Source organism: Neomonachus schauinslandi, chromosome 9, assembly GCF_002201575.2.
Source record: "Neomonachus schauinslandi chromosome 9, ASM220157v2, whole genome shotgun sequence".
In the NCBI taxonomy this organism is placed as follows: domain Eukaryota; kingdom Metazoa; phylum Chordata; class Mammalia; order Carnivora; family Phocidae; genus Neomonachus; species Neomonachus schauinslandi.
This window is the reverse complement of record NC_058411.1, coordinates 65,474,197-65,501,505: the sequence shown is the minus strand read 5'-3', so window position 1 is coordinate 65,501,505 and position 27,309 is coordinate 65,474,197. Positions and strand designations below refer to the sequence as shown.

At 36.8% G+C, this 27,309-nt stretch overlaps 1 protein-coding gene across 2 annotated transcripts in view; it reads right to left on the bottom strand.

The window, feature by feature from the left end:
• Positions 1-27,309, bottom strand: part of PRKD1 (protein kinase D1) — a 318,037-nt gene that overhangs the window by 130,927 nt on the left and 159,801 nt on the right. For both annotated transcript variants that reach the window (XM_021695289.1, XM_021695290.1), the window contains exon 2: positions 18,276-18,414. In XM_021695289.1, coding sequence (XP_021550964.1) covers positions 18,276-18,414 — 139 coding nt within the window. The remainder of the gene's footprint in view (positions 1-18,275; positions 18,415-27,309) is intronic.

Sequence of the window (27,309 nt, the reverse complement as noted above, 5' to 3'; positions counted from 1 at the left end):
ATCTACTTTCTGTCTTTATGGTTATCCCTATTCTGGACATTTCACTGAAATGAAATAATACAATAATACAATAATTCACCACTTGTGTCATTTCTTTCATTTAGGATAATATTTTTAAGGTTCATCCATGATGTAGCATGTATCAGTACTTGATTCAATTTTATGGCTAAATAACATTAATTGAATGGATATACCACATTTTGTTTATCTATTCATCAGTTAATGGAGCTTTGTTCTTCTCCCACTTTTTGGCTACAGTGAATAATTCTATGAATACTTGTGTAAAAGTTTTTGTGTGAACATGTTTTCTCTTGGGTATATACCTAGGAGTCAATTACTGGGAAACTGTGAGGAACTGTCAATCTCTTTTCCAAAGCAGCTGTATCATTTTACATTCTTAATCAGCAATATAGGCTCCTAATTACCCCACATCTTTGCCAAAAAACTTGTTATTGCCTTTCTATTTGATTTTGGGGTATAAAGTAGTACCTCATGTGGTTTTGATTTGCATTTCCCCAGTGACTAATGAAGTTGAGCATCTTTTCATGTGCTTATTGGTCATGTATGCAACTTCTTTGGAGAAATTTCTATTCAAATCCTTTGCTCATTTTTTTTGCAAATTCTTTGCCCATTTTAAAAATTTGGTTTCCTCATTTCTTTTTAAGCCTTTGAACTTCAATGGAAATTCATTCCATATAGTCTTTATTCTTATTCACTGATGAGAGTTTTTCAGTAACATGGTTGTTAGATGCTATTCAAGTTATGAATTTAAAAAAGCCACACACAAAAAAAATCATTAAAAGTTTTTTCTTTCAATTGATAAGTAATAATGATAATGTTCTAAACTGATTATCATCCATATCATATTTAAATCGAAATCTGACTTAAGTACCCATACTAACCCTATGGGCTTCCTGAATGTTGATGTACCTACCTGGATTTGCTTACTCATAATCATAAAATGACCCCTAGGATACATCTTTCAGGTTGACAGATCACTGACACTGTCATGACTTCTGGAAATATCTGACTCTGACACTGCAGTCTCCATCAACTACCCATCACTCTGACTGTAGCGCCAGTTGACCATTAAAGGTAAGTTTGTCAATCTTACTTTTGGGGACTCCTCTATAATCCAAAACACAGATGTTGCTTAGTAAGTACACACTGTCAGTCAATCTAGTATGCTTATCATCCCTTTCTAATAGAGTAACACATAGTGATGCCTTTATCAAGCAAATAAGATGACGTTAGGTAGGACAATTTAACGGGATGACCAAGTAAATGGTCTTTAGGCAAGTGAAGGAACTATAAAAACATATCCTGGTTATAAGATGATTAAGGCCTGAGGATCTAATATATAACATGGTGACGGTGACTACACTTGATAACACGGTATTGCATGATTTAAATTTACTAAGAGAGTAGAACATAAATGGTCTCACACACAAAAAAGTAAATCTGCGAGGTGATGGAAGTTCCATAATTCAATGAAGGCAATCCTTTCACAGTCTACACATGTATCAACTAATCATGTTGTACACTTTAAGTACTTTACAATTTTACTTGTCAATTATATCTTAATAAAGCTGAAAAAAATACCAAATGAAAAAATAAAAGAAAGCATGACCCAGAAAAGAGGAGATTTTAGGGCATTAAATATTTAAAGGATGACATAAAGATGTGGGAGTAGGATTAGTTTTGCATGTGGTCAGCGGGCAAACTTAAATGACTTAGAAACATGAATTAACTATTAGGGTATGAAGCTTGTAAGTCTTTGTTCTAGGGATTGTAATACTATTGTTGTAAGTGCATAAACATCTGAAACTTTTAAAAATTTAATTTCAAAATGTATACAGTGGCCATAATGTAAAAAAAGAAATTTGTCTAAGTATTTTCTCCTTACCTATTAGTCTCAGTAAAGACATCAAGTGTCTTTACAACTTATAATATTTATTTTAAAAATAAGTATAGGTCTTTAAATCGAAACAAAGCTATAATCACTCCTTCCACAGAAAGACAGTACAATGTTATATAACTGCTCCAAGATATATTTTATATGACTTAGCTTTTATCATAGTATTAATATGTCAAGTTTCTACAATTTGCACAATACTTGAAAATTGTTATTAAGCAAAGCTCCTTTTTCATGGCAAATTAGAACTAAATATAAGAGGATCCTTATCCATTGATTAGCACCTGCTTCAGAAGCAGATTATTTATGGAATGAAGAAACTCCTTAAGACTTCCTTTATTCAGAGTATGCTTTATCATTGTTGCTACTAAAGAATTAAGGAAGACATGCATTTTATTCTCCTAAATAAAAGGGGAAAATGTAAAAGTGTAAAAGAATTATTTTAGAGCCTTTGCTAGCTCAGATTCATATCTATTTAACAGAAGAATTAGAAGAATATCTTAGAAGAATTTCAATTTATAAGTTTTAAAATCTCACCACATAAAACAATAAATGCAAAGAGGTGATTAACATAAATTTCAACAGAAAGAGACAAAGTCAGGGAAGGGGCACACAAAGGGTTTTTCAGGCTTACAGTATTTCTCTAATCTTCAGTGGGATGATTGGTATATTAATCAGAGTTCTCCAGATTAAAACAGCCAATAGAATGAAGATTGGCTCACACAATTATGGAGGCTAACAAGTCCCAAGATCAGCAGTCAGCAAGCTCTAGAGCCAATGAAACAGTCCCAATCCTAATCCCAGTGTGAAGGCAGGAGAAGAGCAATGTTCTAGCTCAGGGACAGTCAAGCAGACTATGTTCCCTTACTCTGCCTTTTTGATAGGACTACAAGAGATTGAGCGAGGAGGCCCATCCACACTGGGGAGGGCACTCTGCTTCACTCAGTCTATTGATTCAAATGTTAATCTCATCCAGAAATATCCTCAAAGGCATAACCAGAATGTTTAGCCAAAAATCTGGGCACCCATGGCCCAGTCAAACTAACAGAAAATTAACCACCACAGTTGACCATACTGGTATTCATTGGTATCCATAATTATCTCTTTAAATTACACATACATGTGTGTATTCTCTTATATGTACAGCACTAAAACTTGTGTTATTAAATGTAGTTAAAAAAAAAACCCTAAAGTTGTGTTTTGAATAAATAAATGGAGAAGAGACAAATTCTCCTTCCAGAAGAATTCAACTTAATATATATAGATAGTTCCCTTTCCAGAGGGTGGAACTTATCCTCACCTTCTCCCTTGAAGGAGGCTAAAATTAGTAACCGAGTAGGGGAAGAGTAATAGTAAATTTACAGTGGAGAAACCTGGCCAACACCACCCTAACCAGGTAATGAAGATTCACATCATCAGTGAGGTTGTGTTGACACCTGAGAAGTATACTGCACTTCCCTGGTACTTTAAACCAAACATCCATAACCCAGTTTATTCATGAGAAAAACATCAGGTAAACCCATATGGGAGACATTCTACAGACTACCTGGTCTGTCTTCCTCAATACCGTCAAAGTCATGAAAAACAAGGAAAGTCTGAGAAATTGTCACCGACCAGGGGACACTCAAAAAACACAACTAACTGCAATGGGGTACTCTGAATTGGGTCCTGGATCAGAAATAGGACCATTATTAATGGGAAAAAAACTGGTAAGTTCAAATCATGGACCAATGTTGATTTCTTAGTTTTGACAAATGTACCATGACAGTGTAAGATGATAACATTAAAGGAAAGCAAATCTGGGTGAGGTGAACTCTCTGTACTATCTTTACAACTTTTCTGTAAATCTAAAACTATTCAAAAATTTAAAAGTTTATTTAAAAAGCTATTGGGTTTTGACTGTTGATTCACTTGCTAGGCTGGTATCATCTATGGAGGCTAGTCTGATTTTAAAGCTGGAAAGATGCATTTGTGTTTGTCTCACTTGTTCTGCGTGTTAAGTACTCCAGGAAACCAAAAATAGATTTCAATCATTAGAGATAGCAAACCAAGACCTCTGCTCAGCACTAAATGTCTTTAAAAGCATAAAACCAGCAAGAGTAGAGATTTACACAGGAGATAATCCTGAAATTGCTATTAAGCTTGAAGGACAAGATGAATCTATTTGGCTCAATATATAAACATTACACATTTTTTCTACATGGAAAAGGTAGTATATTAAGACTATAGAATTAAACAAATATTTTTCATTGAAATTTTACAATAATTTTTTTACAAAAAAATTTATGATAATTGTTAGAATAACATGTCAGAAGAAATAATGTCTCTTTTAACTTTGAAATTTTCCAAATATTTTAACTCCCTAAAATCAAACTTAAATTTTTCCTTTCACATTGAGAGCCATATATGAAGTCTTAAATTGCAAAGTAAAGCATATCAATCATGAACAAGTATTTTTGGACTGACTACTGTATATCTGGCACTGAGCTAATTGTTATACAGATTTTTTTTTTAAAAACGATAACCTACTGCCCCATCCTTTAGGATTATTAATCTCACTGAATAGTAAGATAAATGCATATCAAGTACATCCATTTCAGCAAACTTGTCTTGCTCTGTCATTGCTTTTCATGACCTGCTTCCATAGGAAGTAATTTTTTACAGGTCAGTTCTCACAAATGCAAGTGATTTTAAGTGCTCAAAATCCACATGGTGAAAGATCTCATGTGGGGGCAATATTAACACATCAAATGAATTCAACTTAGGCCTTTAAACCTATATGAATATCAAAGTGTAAAGGCTGGAGCAAACCAATTTCAAACTATGCAACTTTAGTTTCAGAACAGTTATGTCTAATCACTGAAAAAAGGTATCTCTGGATGGACTGCCCCATACCAGATCTTCATTGTTTCCTAATGTCTATCATTCCTAAAACACTGCTTGTGGATAACATAGTGAAGCAAGGGGTAGTTTTTGCTTTACCTTTGGTTTTTGTTTTTCAACATCAAGGGATTACTGTGTGGGGAGAAAAATCTTTTTTCTCTTTTTTTTAAATAGAGGACCAACTGTTTGGACTCATTGAGGATTCTCTACACAGCTTTACATTACCATGCTCTCAGGATTAACAAGTTATAATAATGAGAACCTCAAAAAACTTCTGAGGAAAAATAAAAATAGAATAAGATGAGACCCAGAGTTAGCCAAAAAAAAAAAAAAATTGTCATTTTCTAGAAACTGAAAAGCTGAAATTGCCTCACAACATGAAAAAAAAAAAAAAAAAGCTCAGAGCTTGATTCAAATCTCAATTCTTGTATTAAAATACATGTAGGGAAAGAGATATTTGGTATATTTATGTGTCAACTTCACTTTAAAGCCTGAAGTCAACACTGGTAACAGGCTATATAGATGTCTTAAAAATAACCCAGAAAAGTGGAGGTACAAATCCATTCTGGTGTAGTATTGCTCTTTTCAAATACATCTTTCTATTTTATTCCTGCATACTGGCATAATGAATAGTGCTATTGCTGTTTAAGACTTAAAACAGCTGCATTTCTAATTTTGGCAGATTATGAGGGATTTTTACATGGGTTGCATGTTAAAAGCAAATAAGCGACACACCAACCGGCAGAATGAAAGTGCTGGGCAGATGGTGGCACGTCGGAGCTACTGAACTGAAGTGCTGTAAGCCACCACCCATCGTGGGACATCCAAAAGGGGTATGTGGCAGCTTTTCAAGGGAAGCCCAATCCTTTACCTCAAACAAAAATACCCATGCCGTAGAGGTGTCCAGACAGCCATGCAGTAGCCATTCTCCAACTGGCCTTTCTTAACACAGGCAGCCTTTGATGCCTTTATTTCGCTGATTTTGATGGTATCTATAATTCTGACTTTCCTTCCTTCCTTCCTTTCCTCTTCCAAGCCCTCCTGTTGTGTGTGTGTGTGTGTGTGTGTGTGTGTGTGTGTTGGAGAGAGAGATGAATAGGGAAACAAAGTATATGTTATAATTTTTTCTCATTACTAAGGGAATTATCCCTGCAGAAGACAAGAAAGCATGCTAATGTCTTTGCAGCAAAAAAGGAAAAAAAAAACAAAAAACGATGTAAGATCATAAACAGTCTTGATCAATATCAATTTTTATTGATCAATCTTGACCAAAAAATTTTAAAAACTGCATTCAGAATGCTGCTACGTAAATTTCCCCAAAACCTAGAGAGATGGTTTTCCTGAGAATAAACAGATGGGCACTACACCAACAAAAGGTTTGGCCTTCAAAAACAGGCTTTCCTTGAATTCAAAGCAGCTTATGAAGTGTGAGGATAAAGTTATATGACTGCTTCTTAATAAATATTCTAGAATTCACATTAATTAAATGATGACTTGGGCGCCTGGGTGGCTCAGTTGGTTAAGCGACTGCCTTCGGCTCAGGTCATGATCCTGGAGTCCTGGGATTGAGTCCCACATCAGGCTCCCTGCTCAACAGGGAGTCTGCTTCTCCCTCTGAACCTCCCCCCTCTCATGAGCTGTCTCTCTCTCAAATAAATAAATAAAATCTTTAAAAAAAAAAAAATGATGTCTTTTCTGGGCGCCTGGGTTGGTTAAGCGTCTGCCTCAGGTCATGATCCCAGGGTCCTGGGATGGAGTCCTGCATCTGGCTCCCTGCTCAGCGGGGAGTCTGCTTCGCCCTCTCCCTCTGCCCCCCACCCAAATAAATAAAAAAAGAAAAAAGAAAGTTACCTTTTCTAACTTGGACAACATCCACTGTCAATTGCTGACAATTTTATTATATTTATATTTATATAAATTTATATTTATATATTTATATATTTAAATTTATATTATATTTATATATATTTATATTTATTATATTTTGTATGTTTTTGTAAGCCAGCAAAAATTTATGTTGGAAAAAAGGTGAGACAAAACAAAGAAATGACGCCATTCATCAATCAGACAGTCTATATACTATATCATGATGCTGTATTTTTCTTCCTGACCTTTTTTTCTCCTATCTACACTTCCTATCTCCTTCATTTCTAATATGATTTTACAAGTTCCTTATGTCCTAGGTAGTGTGTTAGATACTATACATGATTATCACGTGCATCCTCAGTTTGAAGGTGAGGAAACTGACACCCAGACACTAACTAGCCTTCCCAATGCCACAGAGCTAATAAGTGCACTGCTGGGAACTGAACTTAAGTGGCTTGGTTCCAGAGTCTGTGCTTTTAAGCACTAAGGTATGCTGTGTAGCATTCAATGAAACAAGATAAATTAAGAAACTTGGGGAAATAGAATATTGTGGCAAATATAAAGAATTAGTATAGTAAAAGTGACATAGTATTGACTTGTGTCATATTAAAGGCGGCCCATGAATTCTGATCTGAGAGGGAGAGGCCAAAGCAAGAAGAAAAACCAGACATCATATAAGAGTAACATTACTCAGAAAATAAAGCTGTTTTGGGGTACTAAAGTCTGAGGAATTTGTCCTATAAGGAAGTCACAGGGCAATACAGTGGACAATCTCTTCCCCTGAGATTTTGGTAGTAAATATACTACCAAAGCATTCAGATGTGTTATTTCTAACATTCCTCTAAATGTCGTATCAAAGACATTTCAGTAATGGCATTTCTGCAGCCTGTGGGGGGTGTGTACGTGTGTGTGCAAACAATGTGTTCTAGACCTTTAGGAGTAAATGTGGTTTATCTAGCTGCTCTAACAGAACTTCTTTTTGATAGTGAAATGTTTATATCAATATGGCAGCTATTAGTTAACATGTCTATTAAACACTTGAAATACAGTTAGTGTGACTGAGGAACTCAGCTTTAATTTTACTTACTTTTAGTTAAGTATAGCCACTCACAGTTAGTATGGACAGGGCAGAACTAGAGAAATGGTGGGGTTGCCTATCTCTCAGCCAATTCTCATGAACATAATTTCGTGTTTCTATAACAGATGAACAAAATAAGAACTGAAACAGTTTTATTCTCCAGTTTGAGCCTAGAACACAAGAATTTTGTGCTAACTCAACAATAATAATTTTTTCAAAGATTATGACAAAAAACCTATTCATATCACCTCTATATAGAAGTGAGCCAAGGAAATACCTATTTACCAGATACTGTGACTGCCTAAAACATTTTTTATATTAGGGTCTAGTCCTGTAAGTCATCTATTTCGTTACCTCTGATGTGTAAAAATCTTCATTTTTGAGTTGGAGTGCAATTTCTTAAATAAGTCCCACATAATTCAGAGTCAAATCTGGTAAATGAGGTAGATTAATAAGACTTTTGTGTGTGTGTTTTATATACCAATTCATGTAAAAAGGCAAAAAGAATGAGCTAGTATCTTAGTATATTTTCTTTTTTTTTTTTTTTTTAAGATTTTATTTATTTTTTAGAGAGCGAGCGAGAGAGAAACAGCATGAGAAGGGAGAGGGTCAGAGGGAGAAGCAAGCTCCCCGCTGAGCCGGGAGCCCGATGTGGGACTCGATCCCAGGACCCTGGGATCATGACCTGAGCCGAAGGCAGACACTTAACCATCTGAGCCACCCAGGCGCCCTCTTAGTATATTTTCTAGAATGATTCTGAATATGCAAAGTTCTCTGAGATCCTGTTGTACATTGAGGTGCTAACATGGTAAGTTTACATACATGAGACGGTTAAATCTCCACCCTAAGAAGCAAATATAAAGAATTTTTGGTTACACAGAGACCAGAAAATACAGAGAAAAAGTCCTCTTTGTGTGGTTTTCATTACCCCTGTGTTCTTTTCCTGTTTATCTGAATGAGTTATAATACTGGCTTCAATTAGAGAAGTAACAGATGAAAAGAGAAGAGAAGGAAAAACTCTGATTTATGGCTGGCTATCCACTTGCCAGATGGTGAAGAACTAGGCCTCAGGCTAATTCTGCGTGAACAGAGGGGCTTGATACGTCTGTCTCTGAAAACCACGGTATGTACATGGACAGAGATCTGTGCAGATTTAGACTCTGGTTTTGGAGCACATGACTCAGCTTTTCCTATAGATGGTGCCAGCTGACCCTTAGGCACAGACAGTTGTTCTGTTAGGTGGATAAAGCAATGGTGCTCCAATGTGAGGACTGGAGGTGAGAGGAGGAGGAAGAGCAGGAAAGGTCAGCCAGCATCCCAGGATATCAGTCCTTGTTCCTTCCAGACACGGAAATAGAGAAGTCAGAGCCTGAGGCCAGCTCCAGCGTCATTACTAAGAGTTAACGCAGGTATAGAGCACTGAGGCTCCAGATGAGGAAATGACACTAAACTGATGAAGGCAGGTGAGATTAGCATGGGGGAGGGGCGAGGGGTGGTGCATCCAAAAGGAGTGATTACTGAACATGTTTAAGAAAGAGAGCAAGAATATTTGTAAGAAAAGAGCAATGGCTGGGAAAACTGGTTGAAGGAAGAATGAATTGAGGTAGGTAGCAAATGAGTTACTTGGTCATGATGATGAGCATAATCCAGGAGTTGTGGGAATCAGATAGGAAAACAACTGGTGTTTTATGAATTAGTTCTTATTTTACATGAGAAATGTTGTAAAAGACGCTGAAATATTTTGAAAGCAGAACTAGATTTCTAAAAATAAGTAATTTCTAAAAAATAATTAGTTTTTGACAACATATAGAAGATAGCAAGAATCTGGAAAAAAAAAGGATTAGTCAAGTGATAATAATATTGATATTACTAATAGATTAGGCCAAGGAGAGACAACAGTAAGCATTGAAATTCTTCCTACAGGAACATCAGTAACTTCTGGATATCATATATAAGCACCAATTTAATAACGTGCTTATTGGTTTGTTCATTTTGTTACTTCAAGTATCCATTCATTCACTCAGCAGACATTGATTGCATGTGACATGCCAGGTCCTGAGGATTCAATATAAAAATAAGTGGTTCTTGTTTCAAGAAATGTGTGGGTGGAGGTAGAACAAGAAGGCAGAGTACCTCACATTCACCAGGCATCTTATGAAATGCTTTATATTTATCCTCATGGAATTTACAGCCCAGCACCATAGTAAAGATATTACTATGGCTATTTGACAGGTGATGGATAAAGACTCAGGGAAAGGAGGTGACTTGCCAATCATTATGCAAGAAATAAATGGCAGCTCAGCCCAGTCTTTGACTGGAAGTCCACTAATTATCAAACTGGATTTATGTGGATATATGCCATAAAATAACTGTGATGCATATTTCTGAGTTAATATATGCAAAGCACTTAAAACAGTGCCTAACACATCATGAATGCTATACACCCTTATATCATCATCATTAATGTTGTTTTTCTTAAAGAACAACATGGGGGAGAAATATTATTTATTCAAAATTAAACAAGAGAAATCGAACACAGCAGAATGCAAAATGTCCATAAAGTTTTCAAATGAAATAAGATTCTTCAAAGAACTTTTCCCTTTAGGGTTTGTCTTATGCCCCATGTTACCTGGGAAGAATGTTTTCACTCTGCCTTGACACTTAGGGTTACTTGGGTATAAAAAGACAGAGAAGCAATGCACCATTGTGCCACATCTCCCTAGAGACTCCACTCTATAAAGAGACAAATAATCAAGAAAACAATCAAAGTGGGGCGCCTGGGTGGCTCAGTTGGTTGAGCGACTGCCTTCGGCTCAGGTCAGGATCCTGGAGTCCCAGGATCGAGTCCCGCATCGGGCTCCCTGCTCGGCAGGGAGTCTGCTTCTCCCTCTGACCCTCCTCCCTCTCATGCTCTCTCTCATTCTCTCTCTCGCAAATAAATAAAAAATCTTAAAAAAAAAAAGAAAACTATCAAAGTAAGGAAGGAGTGCTCCAAGCCCCCATATCCCAGTTGAGGTCACAAGTTGGGAAAGGTGGAAAGTCTATGGAAACATTCCAATAGCCTCCTCTTTGTATTCACTTTTCTATGAAAACGATTAATGTAGTACAAAGAACCTAAAATGAGGCTTACTTGCAAGACAAAGATGGAAAGAGGATTAATATTAACAATAATAACAAGGAAATGCTGAAGACACACTTAACATAAACCCTACTTCAAAGAAAAGAGTAACGACTTGTAATCTTACATTTACGCTTTCCATTATTATAAAACCACCAGCACAAATAATTGCAACTAAAGTTGGACAGGAATTGGCACCACAAAGCCTGGAACGCTTAGATGTCCAAAACAACTACAGAGAAATATAAATTGAGTACTCAGGCTAGGCCTTTTACAACCTTAATTACTCAAGCAGTATGAAAACTGGGGAGGTGCTTCCCACGATTAATTCACTCTTCTTAAAAGCAAACAAAACTACGTCTATCTAATGTATTCTTGGGGAAAATAATGCAGTGACCTAATATATCACTCTCACAGTTTTCCTCCTCCATCCATATTTCAGGGGAGTATAAAACACTGCTAAGCAGTATCCTATATCTGACAGAAATGGATATAACTGGCAAAGTACCACACAAATCAATAATTTACATTTTCTATAAAAGAAAAAAGGACCTTGCTAGATTTTTTTTTACCTTTTTTGGCTCATGGTTTAGGCACTGAATCCTAGTAATAGGTTAAAAACATGGTCATAAGGATTCCTGGAAATATACTGATGCTAAGACAATATTTCAATTTTGATCAGAGTTGTGAAATTATATGATGGGATCCTGTTTAAGCAGGAAAAAATATTTTTTCCTATTTTGTACTGTCACTCTATGAAGAAAAACCTCTGTGTTTTCTTAACCTGATCACAGTTTTTATATTTATTAAATATTTATTTTTTCATGAAAAAGAGGGGATAAGGGTTCTACAATAAAAATAATGCCAGTGGAACCTGTAGCTCGTTACTGGTTTTGTTGTTACAAATACCATCAATATTTCCCTGAAATATCAACTGACCATAGTAGGAATTCTTTGAACAGATCCTCAAGAAATCCTGTTTACTGGTCCAAGTTCAAAGGGTTAACCTGAACTTAAGGTAATGTTAATAGTGATTAAACACTTAGATTCAAGTTCTGGTACTATCTCTACTACTCACTGCAGGATGTGGGCAAGTTAAAATGTACATTTTATAGCTTTTAAGATACCTGATTTCACTACCTCCCAGAGTCATTGTGAAGGAAACATTACTTATGTAAACAGATTCAAAAGCTTGTGCTATTATGTAAACAAAGCTTTCTTTCTTCCTAACTCCTGTTTTTCCATGGTTCAAGTATTCCCCTCTGTGAGAGAGAAGTGGCCTACGTGTAGAGAGAACAAATAGACCTTCTCAGACCATTTGGTCCATGGGCTTGACCCAGAGGAGTATCGCCAGTGTAGATTGCTGAGGCCAAGACTCACTATATACTTGGGAAAAAACAAGTATCTGTGTTAAAGTGAATTTGGGAAGTGATCTTAGAAAGTTATGCTTCATATTAGCATGAACCAAAGTTCTTAAGAGTCCTGCAATAAATAGCTCTTTTAACATTGTTTGACACAACAATTCTCAAAGTTGTCAGACCAGGATTCCCTAACAACCATGGACATTGTGGGGAAAGGCAGCTTAGAGTGTGAGGAGGAGAAGCAACCAGAACAGCTAACATTTACTGTGTAGTTGCCTGTGTGTAGAAATCTCTGAAGTGCTTTATGTGCGTTAACTTATTTTTAATGTTTGTAGTAACCTCACACTGTACATGCTGGTGCTGCCTCCATTTCACAGATGAGGAAACTAGGGCACAGAATGACTAAATGTCTTTGCAAAGATGTAAACAGAAAATATGGAATCTGGGCACTATTACCCCTGTTTGATACTTTCATCCAGTGTAAGGTTCTTTTTTGATTGAAAAACACACAAAACCCCCTAAATCTCAGAGATTATGCAACTTGTACAAAATCACAAAGGAAATCAATGATACTATATGCCCAAGAAATTAGTTCTCCAGCGTCTTGGAGCAGTAGCTAAACCACTCAACAAACACATTGAACAACATGTGAGAGCAAGACTTGGTGGGAGGGAAAGAGCATGTGATCACTCTTAGGTGGTTGTAGCTGTCCTTAGAGCCCTCTTCATATTCTCATTTTCCTTCATCAACTACATCCAAATGGGCATATATCTCTTCAATTTTACCCCTAAAATATTCCTTAATCTCTCTATCCCATTTTCAGCTCTTGAATCATGGCCTGAAAATAGGCCCACAGCCCCCTCTGCCTGGGCTACAGCACTAGCTTTCTAATGAGGCTCCTATCTCTAGATGGTGTGGAACAAATAACCAGCCACATGTGGTGACACCGCTTTGCAAAAGTTATAAATAATACTGCATAATCTATTGCAAAAACTAGTGAAAAATATCCGAAAAAAATTGGATTTTTACCATTAATGAAAGAAGGAAAGATTCAACATTTAGCTCTAAGACTTTAAAATTGTAATTTTACTACAGAAATTCTTGTAGTCCTTGTCTATTTTCCATTTAACCACCTATTAGATACACACACACCCCCCCACACACACCCCTGCGCGCAACACACACACACACACACACACACAATTATTAGAGATCAAGCCCCCCCAAAACAAAAAACAAAGAGTTGAGTCATGTGAATGCAGTGCTTGTTATTAATTTGCTTTGCTACGGCTGAATTATCAGGCTTTGATAGAGACCCATCATGAAGAAGGTATCAGATAAATTCCATGAACTTTATTTTATAGTTTAGGACTACACACTTGAACTTGACTTTGGCTTTAGTAAGAGAAATTTCCATTTGCCGTGTTTTCCTACTCCATAACAATAGTACCAATGCTAATCCTTTGCTTAACAAAGAAAATTTGCCAGTGGTGGGAGTGTGCATGGTGGGGAACTTCCATGGAGTTCTTTCTTTTTTTTCTCCAGAACCCAACCCATCCACCCATGAGCAATGTTTTCCTGGCTTACAGGGTCTAAATGCACTAGCTCATACAAGCCCTGTTTTTCAAAAAGGAGAAAACCAGCAAATTAGCCAGGAGCAGCCTGGTTAGTACTAACAGACGATGAAAGGTCTCAGCACAAAATGACAGAAGCAAGAGAAAATTCTTGATGGTTGCCTGAAGAGACTAGAGTATTTCACCTTCCTCAAAATTAATTTTTTCCATATTTCCTCACATTTTACTGGACTCCTATGTCAGAACATGTTCCAATGGGTGGAATACAGGTTAAACATTAAAAGAATCAAATTATGTTTATGCTGAACTACAGAGTAAAATTTCTTTTTTCATAAGGAAAAACAGAAAACTTGGACAAATGAGTTTGAACAATAAAATTATAGTCATTAAGAGGAAAATCTCCACAGCATCGTTTATGTTCTCAAACGGGTCGAAAGACAACAGAGGAGGTGCGCCCTGTGTTTTGTTCTCCTACCTCCTTTGGCCATTGCATTTTGAATGAAGTTGATACTTAACCACACCTTCAGGAAATGGCATATTACGCTGCACTGCATATTCTTCCGGGACTGGGTCAGGAATGAGTAAGTGATAGGAGCTCCCTCACGTTCACACCTGACATGCCTTCGTTAGCAATCATTTGTCTTGCCTCCAATTATAATGCAACGCAACCCTGCCCACATCACAGGCGCTAATTTCTGGTAAGGGCTGAGTCAGTGCACAGCAAGGAGATGTGAACTTTCTATTTCTTACTATTGAGGATATACCTAGAAATAGTATTTTTATAACAAATCAATATTTTGTCAAAATTTTGTAAATGTGGTAACTTCTAATGTGAAAGCCACTAGTCAATCAATCAGCTCATATATTTTTATTGAGAACCTCAACTGTGGTAACAAAAGGATGTGGGGACAGGGGGAAGAAGAGATTGGTGAACAGCAGTAAGACCGGTAAAGGCGAGTCTGCATTGAGACACAGAGGCAGGGGAATGTGTGTCTAGCAGCCCTGTGTAGCTCAGGACCAGGAATGGCAAAAATGGATGGTAAAGTTATTCAGATTACAGACCTACGTAATGGGCCCTGCGAGGGTGTAAGAGAACACAAGAGAGTTGAGACTGCATCAAAGTGACGTAAGACGTGCACATGGTGGCCCATGTGCTGTGGGGAGAGAAAAAGAAAGGGAAAAACACAGTCCTAAGATGGTAGGGAGTTGGTGACTGAAAGCTACAGTCAAAAGACAGGGCCTGCGATGTGGATTTGGTAGCGGCAGGCAAGATGGAGGAGGAGTGCCCAAGCGAGGACCTAGGAGCTGGACCATGCCTTCGTGGTGAGCTCAGGCATAGGAAACCGACGACAAGCAGAAAGGAAAGGGGTGGGGGGGAAACAAGGTTATAATGGGGGGAGGGGGAGTTAAGGAAAAACCATTTTTAACATTTACTGAGAAAATCACAATGTGAAGCATTAGAATGGGAGAGGAGGGAGGAGAATACAGCCACCAAAGAAGCTAACAGGGAAATGCGGGAGATCATCAATTAAACATAATTGAATGTGTGTATATATAAAAAACACATATACTACATATATTATATATAATAAGTAATTATACATATATTTAATTAAACATATATACTTGAATATTTAAGGGTTAAATGACATTGGGGACGTGGGACTATGTGGACTGAAAAAGTCGAAAGTCTCCAGGTTCAAGTCTGAAAGTAGGCTGTTACAGAATGGCTCCTTTTAAATACTAACAAGTTAGCTGATAAGAGTAGGAGAGACCTTCCTGAGTCTGGTATTGGGACAACAGGTAAGAAAAAAGGCTGCCTTTAAATGCCCTCCCAGCAGTGGTGGCCGTGGAGACAGGGGAGGCGGAACACGGAACAGTAAGGGTGGCTGGCAAAAGAAGTTGGAGTATAAGCACAATGAGGGTCTTGGTTTGCAGAGATGGCTGGAGGAGCATCATGCTGTTCCCTGGGCGGCAGGGCAATGCACAGAGCTGTGTCAGGTCAGTGTGCCGAAGAGCAGGCCCCACTCACTGGGATAACATGCAAACAGGCAGCCCTCTTTCCTCTCCCACAAGCACAAGCACAAGCACACCCACACCTAGCTTGCATTCAATCTGTCTGGCATCACTATAAAGTGCTTGACAACAAAAGTAAAATGGAAAGAAAAATAAATTAAATTTTGAAATGCAATTTTAAAATTCTCATATATTTCTGGACATTGCCACAGGCAAAAAAAAAGGATTCATAAAAAGTATTACATTATTTGCAAAGCAGCCTGGCTATGAGTTTAATATGAATTATAGAGAGAATGGATCCAGGGCATGATTTCCCTGAATAATTTATTACAGACAGACCCTCCTGTTCAGAAATAGGAAACTTAAAAAACAGTATGTCTAAGGCACTAGTTTTTTTTTGTTTTTTTGTTTTTTATGTTATGTTAATCACCATACATTACATCATTAGTTTTTGAGGCACTAGCTTTTTGAGGCCAGGTGTACTAGTTTTGTGAAAGAGCCAACAGAAGGTAACAGCATGGAGGTTTCTCAAAAAATTAAAAATACAGGGGTGCCTGGGTGGCTCAGTCAGTTAAACGTCTGCCTTTGGTTCAGGTCATGATCCCAGGGTCCTGGGATCTAGCCCCACATCGGGCTCCCTGCTCAAGAGTAAGTCTGCTTCTCCCTCTTGCTCCTACCCCCCCCCCCCAGTCTCTCTCTTTTTCTCTCTCTCAAATAAATAAATAAAATCTTTTTAAAAAATTAAAAATAGAACTACCATATGATCCAGTAAGATTCCACTACTGGGTATTTACCCAAAGAAAATGAAAACACTAAATCAAAAAGATATATGCACCCCTATGTTTATTGCAGCATTATTTACAATAGCCAAGATATAGAAGCAGCCCAAGTGTCCATCAACAGATGAATGGATAAAAAAGATGTGGTATGTATGTACAACAGAATATTACTTAGCCATAAAAAAGAATGAAATCCTGCAATTTGTAAGAACATGGACAGATCTGGAGGGTATAATGATAATTGAAACGCAAGGTCAAGGAAAGGCAAATACCATATGACTTCACTCATGTAGAATTTAAGAAACAAAAAAATGAGCAACAACAAAAAACAAAAAAACCAGACTCTTAACTATAGAGGACAAACTGATGATTGCCAGAGAGGAGGTGGGTGGGAGAGATGAGTAAAATAGATGGAAGGGGATTAAGAGTACACTCATAACGAGCACTGAGTAATGTGTAGAATTGCTGAATCACTATACTGTACACCTGAAACTAATTTAACACTATATATTAATTATACTTGAATAAAATATATATATATGAAAAAATAATAATAAAGTGGTTGGTACTGTCTACAGAAAGCACATGAAAGCTTTTGCTTTTTTGATTTAGCAAGCGGCAACCCTATAAACAACATTATTACTCTTTTATCTAACGAAACAAGTTTATAGGATTTAGCTACACAGTGAAAATGTGGCAATCCCAGGACCTCACACAGTGATAGCTGATAAACAAAGATAAAGACAAATTGGAGTGAATCAAAGCAAAGTCCAACTGAATTATAATCGGTGCAACCAAGGTCTGGGCTCTGAACAAGTTGAGGAACTTGAGGAAGTGAAATCTAGAATCAGTAAAGCAAATGGATTTCCTTTAGTCAAAGAAATAACAAGCAAAGATGGCCAGAGGGGAGAAAGGAACAATACAATCAGAGTTTCTCAAGAATTCCTCAATTTTCACAAAACTAAACATTAAAAATCTGTATCTCTTTGTATTATTGCACTGATCATTGTTGTAAGGATCCCCACTACAGCTGTTCTCTGGCACTTTTTTTTTTTAAGTTAAATACGCCTATTTTTTTCTGTATTGATACACACAGTCTGATTAGTAACTTCTAAATCCTAAATAAGAAATTTAAACCTGGGCAGAGGGAAACACAGCCACTCCTCAAGGAGGGATCTGGCTAGTATCACAGGGCATAGCCTGACCTGCTGTAACTCCCGAACTCTGTTTTACAACTTGGTCTTGGCTTAGAATGAGTAGACATCTGACTTAACTAAAGCTACGGATTCCTAGCCCTGTTGCTATTTCTTGGCTTCCAGCCCCTCCACGCATTTGGGGTCCTAACATCTATCTTTCACCACTGGGGAGTTTTTAGTTTGCTTTTGCTGCTGCCCATATGATTCAAGGTGATGAATAAAAGTATGCCTGTGTGTTGCTGGGAGGCCTGGGGAGATGGTAAAGTTGGAGAAAGTGACCGGGGCCGTACTGGGTGCAGAAACAGCCAACTCGAGGCAAACCATTTGCTTTTTCCAAAAAATAATTTGGAAGTTCCTGTAGACAGAGGCCTAACATTTCCTTTTAGGGCTGAGTTTGATGTATGTTTTCTATGTTGCCTTAAAAACTTATGCCCAAGATTTCTCCAAATACAAACTATTAATCTATGGATAGAGAAATAAGTGTACTACCTGACAAGACAACTTCAATAAGATCGCCTTCCTGGATATCACTAGCCGTTTTCACCAGCTGAAGGATGTTTTCGGAGGTAGGGTCATGGCGAAAAAGCAGGATCTTATCATACATTCCATAGAAACCACATTCGGGGAACTGTAAATACAAATACCACAATAGGTTAAATGTCAAAATCCTCCTAAATTTAGAATAGAAACCAAAAAAAATAAGTGTCAGGGCACAAATACAAGCTAATTGATACTTTTATACTATGTTAAATAGTTAAGGTATAATTGACATACAGTAAAATTCACCCTTTTTAGTGCTCAGTTCTGCAAGTTTTGACAAATGTATAGGAATAACTACATACCATCTATGTGGTATACACAAAACAGCCAAGCTATAAAATAGATCCCATCACCCCCTAAAATGTCTCCATTCCCACTTTGTTATCAACTTCTCCCCTGACCCCCAGCCCCTAGAAAACACTGATCTTTCTGTCTCCAAAATCTGGTCTTCTCAAGAAGGTCATATGAATGGTATTGTACCTTTTACATTGTATATAATTTTAAATCTGATGTCTTACTTTTTTATTTAAGATTTCTTATTTATTTATTTTGAGAGAGAAAGAGAGCACAGTGGAGAGGAGGGGCAGAGGGAGAAGCAGACGTCCACTGAGCAGGGAGCCCGATGCGGGGCTTGATCCCAGGACCCTGAGATCATGACCTAAGTCAAAGGTAGACGCTTAACCGACTGAGCCACCCAGGTGCCCGAATCTGATGTTTTTCACTTCGTGTAATGAATTTAAGATTGCCCATTCTGCTACATGTATCATTAATCTTTCCATTTTCATTGCTGAGGAGTGTTCCATTGTAGTGCATGGATATACCACAGTGTATGTATCCATTCCTCAACTGAAGGGCATTTTAGTTCCAGTTTTTGACTATTACAAATAAAGCTGCTATAAATGTTTACTTAGAGGCTTTTGTGTGAACACAAGTTTTTCCTTCTCTGGGGTGTATGGAAGTATCTGGATAACTTTATAAAAAATTGCCAAACTGTTTTGAAAGTGGCTATTGCATTTTGCCTTCCCACCAGCAGTGTATGAGAGTTCCAGTTGCTCTGCATCCTTGACAGCACTTGGTGATGTTGGTTGTTTTTATTGTAGATATTCTAATAGGTGTTAGAAATAGAAAAACAATGTTTTTCTGATATAGAAATAGAAAAACAATCTAATAGATGTTGGTTGTTTATTGTAGATATTCTATCTCATAGTTTTAATTTTTCCCTAACAACTAATGATATTGAGCATCTTTCCATTGCGCCACCCCCATGCACACAACTGATCAACTCCTTTCCCCATTTTTTAAATTGAATTGTCTTTCTATTATTGAGCTCTGATAGTTCTTTATATACTCTAGATAAAAGCTGTTTATCAGATACGTGTTTTATAGATTTTTCTTCCAGTCTGTGGCTTTTCATTCCCTTCACATTATTTTCTGAAGTTCTTAATTTATATGAAGCCCAACTTATCAAATATTTCTTTATGGATCATGCTTTTGGTTTAATATCTGATAAATCTTTGTGTAACTTAAGGTAACACAGATCTTCTCCTATGTTTTATTCTACCATTTTCTTGTTTGGAGTTTTACATTTGGATCTATGATACAGTTTGAGGTAATTTTTGAATGAAGTAAAAAAAACATCAATTTAGGCTCATTTTTTTTGTGCATATTCTTGAAGATTCCTTTACAATTGGTATAAGTTCTTCCTTAAATATCTGGTAAAATTCTCCAGCAAAGCCATCTAAGCCTGGATTTTTCTACTAAGATATATCTCTTAGATAGCACTACTTAGATTTCCATTTTCTCCTAAGTGAGTTTTGGCAGTTTTCTTTCAAGGAACCTATTCATTTTATCCAAATTGTTGACTTTCTGGGCAAAAAAGGTTTTTTTTAATATTATTCTTTTATCACCCTTTTAATGTCTGTAGGGTCCATAGTACTGTCTTATTACTTTTTCATAATTTGTGTCTTTTCTCTCTTTTTGCTTGATCAGTCTCTGACCATCAGTCTATGTATCTGTTTTTAAGCCAGTTCCATACTGTTTTTGATTACTGTAACGGATTTTGAAATGAGGAAGTATCGTGCCTCTAGCTTTATTCTTCTTGCTCAAAATTGCTTGGGCTATTTGGAGTCTTTTGTGGTTCCATATGAATTTTAGAATTGTTTTTTCTACTTCTACAAAAAAATACCATTGGTATTTTGATAGGAATTTCATTGAATCTGTAGATTGCTTTGGGTAGTACAGACATTTTAACATTAATTCTTCCAATACATGAACATGCAATGTCTTTCTATTTGTGTTCGTTTTCCTTTCTTTGAGCAGTGTTTTATAGTTTTCATTGTACAAGTCTTTCACCTCATATTTTCATGTAAATCCTTGAAAGTTCTTTTCTACTAAGTCCATCACCTCTACCATTCTGATCTATTTCCTTTAGCTCTTTTTTGATCCTTATGGGTTACATTTCCTCCTACATTTCCTGCTTTTTCATATGTGTACTTTCTAAAAATTGAAGTATAGTTAACATACAATGTTACATTAGTTTCAGGTGTACAACATAGTGGTTCAACAATTCTATATGTTATGCTATGCTCACCACAAGTGTAGCTACCACCTGTTACCATATAATGCTATTAAAATATCTTGACTATATTCCCTATGCTGTACCTTTCATCCCTTTGATTTATTCATTCAATAACCAAAAACCTGTACCTTCCACTCCCCTTCAGCCATTTTGCCCAACCCCCTACCCTCTCTCCTCTGGCAACCACCAGTTTGTTCTCTGTATTTATGGGTCTGTATCTGCTTTTTTGTTTGTTCATTTGTTTCTTAGATTCCATATGTAAGTGGAATCATATGGTATTTGTCTTTCTTTGACTGACTTATTTCACTAAGTATAAAAAGAGAAATGCCATATGATCCAGTAACTCCACTACTGGGTATTTACCCAAAGAAAATAAAAACACCAATCTGAAATGATATATACACCCCCATATTTACTGCAGCATTATTTACAACAGCAAAGATATGGAAGCAACCTGAATGTCCACTGACAAATGAATGGATAAAGAAAATATGGTTTATATATAATGGAATGTTAGTCATATAAAAGAATGAGATCTTGCCATCTGCAACAACACAGACAGACCTAGAGGGTATTATGCTAAGAGAAATAAGTCAGAGAAAGACAAATACCATGTGATTTCATTTATATGTAGAACATACATGTACTTTTTAAATTAGATGCCAGATTTTATGAATTAATGTGAGCAGTTGGACTTTGTTGTCTTCCCTTAAAGAATGTTGATATTTGTCTTGGCAAAAATATTAAGAAAACTGCAGATCAGTTTTGTCTTTTCAAGGCTTATTTTTAAGCTTTGTTAGGTTAGCTTTTAGAGTAGTATTTCCTCTAGGGATAGTTTAACCCTACTATTAATATATAACTCTTTGAACATCTCTATGAAATACCTTAAGTGTTCAGTGAAATTTCTCCCATTTGCCTGATAGAAACTCAACTGTCTCTCAGCCCTGTGTGAGCTCTGGTAAGTGTTCATTTCATAGCTTCCACGCAACTGCTCTTTCCTCTGCCTTAATGATTTTCATCATACACATACACAGATTTGTATTCAATCTAATACTCAAGCAGGCCCTTAAGCAGATTTCTGAAGCTCTTTTTCTGTATAGGTCCCACATTTCCAGTGCTTCTCCCCTAAAAATCCTTTTGACGTGGTCACCTTGGGCTCTATTCTGTGTCTTCCATACAGCCAGACAACTAGGCTCCTCTTAGGTTCTTTCTCCCTACACTACACTCTGGATCTTGCCTCCAGGCAGAAAGCTATTACTTACCTTGTTTGCTTCTCTTCTCTCAGGGATCACAATCCTGGATTGCCTGTTGGGAAATGTCCAAAAACAGGCATTCTACACATTTTGTAGTGTTTTCTATTTGTTTGGAGGAGGTGAGCATGTCCTATACCAGATACTCCTTGGGAGTAGAACTCAAAGCCTCATGTGCTTTTAAAATATAGAATGCTAATCTTTTCTACCCAACCTTTTGACTACCCAATTCTATATAAATAGCATTTGCAAGAAAAGTCAGTTAAAGACAAATAAAATGTCCACAACTGGTAAGAGTACATTTAAGATGATGTTGAAATAAATATATAAAATACATTTAATGAAATAAAATTAAAAAATTTAATAATTATCATAAAACTCTTAAACCTAAACTTTAAAGAATCTTCCCTGATTTGATCACAAATGTTCTTCAAAATACACTAATTAATGCACAGATCATCTTACCATATCCTTTCCAAAACCATGGGTAGCTGATTCTGACTCAAGATAGGAGAGAGAAAATTCAAGGGATTCAGTGTCTGAGGTGGGGTGAGTAGACAATAAATAGCTGGACAGGAAGAGAGATGAAACAGCAATTGTCTTCCCAAAGAAGAGCCAAATTTTACAGTGTCTTCTAATAATGTCTTGTGGATGTGCTGTGTGGAGGAAGGATCAGGTGGCAATACTGAAGAGGGGCTTAGGAGACAAGGATTCTGCCACCTGATCATGATTTCTGTCAACATGTCCACACACCTCTTGCTTTCTTCAGCAAGGAAATTGTCCTTTCTTCAAGGACATTTCTAAATTCTATTTCTCTATGGTCTTAGATTGCTAACGTTTAAGTATCCCATTCTATATTGTGCCTCTTTGTAAAAGTGGGTATATGGAATGGATGATTTTGTATTCAAGTAAGGCTTGAGTGCCTCACATCCTAATTATTATATTTCTTTCTGAGGGTGACTCACAAAACACTTTAAAAAATAAGAATAGATAGAAAAATACCAATATATACAACCCATATTAAAGCTATTATTTAAAAAGACTGAATTTAAAAAACAAAGATACCATCATAAATATTCATGGAAGTTATTTGTCCAAGATATAGAGCAATGAGGCGTGGATATCCTTTCTCCCACATTCCATCTTACTGGGTCATAAACATGGCTTTTCTCTCTTCATTAACAAGCCATTCTGAATCAGGTTGTAGAGGCCTGTGAAGCAGGGCACAGGGGTGAACATGAAGGCCTAGCCTCACGGGACAGTTGTCATGGCAGCAGAAACTGAGGGTTCGATTTTTTTTCAAATTGTACCTTTTTTATTAGCCAGAGAAAAATATATGCACATTTGCCTTTTACTGTAAGAGAAAAAAATCTTTTCTTTGATGTAACAAAACGTTCTGCTTGAATAGAAACTATACAATAAGACTTCCAAAAATTATATTTAAAAATGATGTCTGGAAGGTGGAAAGTATAACAAAACAATGCCTGACAACTGAGAAGAGAACATATTGGGGGAAAATATTCATGGAACAACATTCCCTAATTTGGTCATAATCATCTGTTTTTACGTGAAGGTGTATGAGCTTTGAAATCTGAAAACCCTCATTAAACTAAACAGGCTTTCAGAGAGGCTCAGAGGCTTGTAAACTCAGCTGGAGCTTATTACAAGATCAGTTCTGTGTTTCTCAGAGGCTTTGTGGTTGTGAGCGCAAACATCTGAGATAAGTGATTTCAAGCTCTCTCCAAGTTCGACTGTAACAAAACTGGCCATTGTGAAAATACGGCCAACAATCACGGCACTGGTCCTAAGCTCTTTAATTCTACCCTATGCTGGAAACCTCTGTGCTGCTGTGTATCATTCAGCATTTTTGACCACAGAGCACAATTTACTGTTACATTTCACTATAAATTCATGGCTGGCCAGACAATGTGCTCCAGAGTAGAATAAATACATGTTTTAATGAGTTGCTGAAATGTGACCTGGCCAACGGGAACTCTGAGGAACAAAGGGTGCTTTTCCACAGTTGAGGCCAATCACAAAGGGCAAGGAACAAGCAATACCAGAAACAAATTAATCCATGATTCAGTCAAGTAGAAAAAAAAAAGAGAGAGAGAGAGTGTGTGAGATGGCCTGATTAGGAAATGAAAATACACAGACAGTTTACTTTTGCTAAAAGGTGATGAAAATCCTGGAATTAAATTATTCTGCTCAATTACAGAACACACCAGGCAGGTGAATATTGAACTCTTCTCATCAAAGACGCTTTCCAAGTTATTTTCCAAGAACTCTCTTGTTTGTAACAAGTGGTGCCATGACTGGCCACCCTTAACGAGCAAAGAAATTAAAAAGGTGCTACTACTTCCTAGTTTGGCCAACATACTCCCTAAGTATTGTTCTGCGAGTACCGGGACAACAAGGATACAGGATGAGCAACGATCTTAACGAGAATGCCTAAACAGTTGGGAAGACTGCCTCTGGGGTCCCTTGTTGGAGTTGTACCTGAATGATGTTAGCATTGAACCGTGAAAAGCAGGAACAACTAGGCGGTTGATGATGGTTCTGAAAGCAGTGGATCCTTAGGTCAACTGAATCCTGCTGAGGGATGTCACGGGTGAGACCTAAGACAACCGCTGTAAACTTATATTCTTAACTTTGCCTAGGACACTAACCCATCCCATTTTTAATCACCTCACAATTAAAAAAAAGTCTAGTAACTTTTTTATAATTTATATATATAATATATATTATATAACTTTTTAATAATGTAAGTATATAAAAAAGTTAAGTATATGAAAGAACAACAAATACTTAGTGAATAACCACTGGGTGATTATTCCGTACACAGCACTACAGCTGTAGCAACCAAATTATGAGCTGGTTCAAGCCCATCAAAAGCATGAACACTAAATTGTCATTTTTTTTTTTTAAAGATTTTATTTATTTATTTGACAGAGAGAGACACAGCAAGAGAGGGAACACAGGCAGGGGGAGTGGGAGAGGGAGAAGCAGGCTTCCCGCAGAGCAGGGAGCCCGATGTGAGACTCGATCCCAGGACCCCGGGATCATGACCTGAGCCGAAGGCAGTCGCTCAACCGACTGAGCCACCCAGGCGCCCCTAAATTGTCATTTAAAACACAAGTTATGAAGTGTAAATGAAAGGGGAAAAGAAAAAGTGAATACTCTATATTATCTGGAGGCATATTTCTGAAATATATTCAAATTTGGGCACAGGCTCTTTGATTTGGTGATTTCATATCCTCAAAAAGGCACACATGAAAAGAATTCCACCCTATGACCACATAGCTGTGTGACTAGTTTCTGAATCTAATCTTAGGAAACAGAATCCAGAAAAAAAAAAAATTAACTTTTCTTTTTAACTCTCTCCCTCCCCTACCCAACCCACCTCCCCCCAAGCCAGGCAGAAAATTGAATAGTGTTCCATCACAATAACTAAGAATCATTGTCAGTGGCAGAACTTTGCTATCTCTCCTAGTGGCAACTGTTATTACAGATTCTTGGTTGAATCACTGGTCTCTCAGTCCAAAAGATATGATTCATGAAAATAAATCTGTAACACCTAGTTTCATGAAATATTTTGAAAAGCTTTTCAGAATTCCAGTTTCTGAAAATGATGACTAAATGATAGTTACGGTGTTGCCTTAAGAAGATGCATTATACACTACCCAAGCCATGAAAAATAGCACAACTGTCGCCTACAAAGCCAGGAGCCCATTCTCCATTTTACTTTGCTATTTTCTGGGCCACAGGCATGCTGTCCAGATGCAGAGAACCCTAGTGAACAATCACAACCCTTGCCTGGCTCCCTCTGTAGTTCTTTCTCTCACCAGCACCTGCAATCATATGACTCTGCTTTACTAACCCAATGCTTCCTTTGAAAAGGGATGCCTAACACCAAGGGTCTATCAACTTCAGAAATCTTCAAGGTCTGAATTTACAAACACAAAAGTCACTCTGGCTAGTCCTCCTTTCTCTGCTCTGGTGCCAAAACACTTCCTTTTCTCATTCAAGACAGGATTTGAATTTATTCCACTCTTGCTTTCCTAAAGGCAGATCTAGAATCTGACCCACGTACTTTCTTCTGCTTAGATTTTCTTTTTTTAGCCACTCTCCTTTCCATTAAGTTCAAAATCCCATTGTTAAAACAATCATTTTCATTCATAATTTTACATTTGGACCTTAGCCTTACCCTCCATTTGCATTGCAGCGAAGAAAAATAAGCAGAAAAAAATATCTGAGGAAAAAAAGGAATATATTTCATCAAGGAGAGGACTACTTGGAATCTTTAGATTAAATGTGAAATGGTAGATTTTGGTTATGAGATTTAAAAGTTGGTTGTACTACCAGAAACAGAAACATGCATATAACAGGAACTTGCAACACCTTTGGGGAATAAAGCTAGACTATAAATTCTTCTTCCTAGGGCATATAAATATATTGACATCATATACCAGATATTGCTAAAGAAGTCTGTTTAATAAATTATATGCTTATCTTTAAGGCAGCAGATGTGACTCAGTGTGATGCTTAATTGTTAGTAGAAACTTTTCTTCTACGTTAATTTGAATAATATGTCATCTATTAAAAAGACAAAAGCAGTAAGAAATGACTTAATACATCATTAACTCTAATGCAGTAACTTCTGTGTATAGACTTCCTGGAGGTATTTTAGATCATTATTTTGTTGTCTATAATTTTTAAGGTTTAAAATAAATGTTCCTATCAAGCAATGATAGGTGGTAATAATTAATGAGAGCCTCACCACTGTTGTGTAAAAACATATTATACTGCATTATACCTTGACAGATTACTAGTCAGTGATAGCTATTAGAAGACTTAGTAGGCACTCTGAAATTATTCACACAACAGTAATTAGGTGTGTAGATGTGCAGCTTGGAAATGGAAAAAAATGTACTTCGCACTCTTTGTCTTACTCTGTATTCAACTGTCATTATAGAATACTGTATAGTTTTTACATTTCTTAATAAGGCTACATGGTTGTTCATTACTTAAATGAATTAATGATAATGGATGCACGTATTAGATAAAATGAAGAATATGACAGCAACTAAAAAGGTTTTACCAAAAATTAAAAATCATTAACTTTGGAGAAGAAAAATTTCCAGAGGTTATTTAT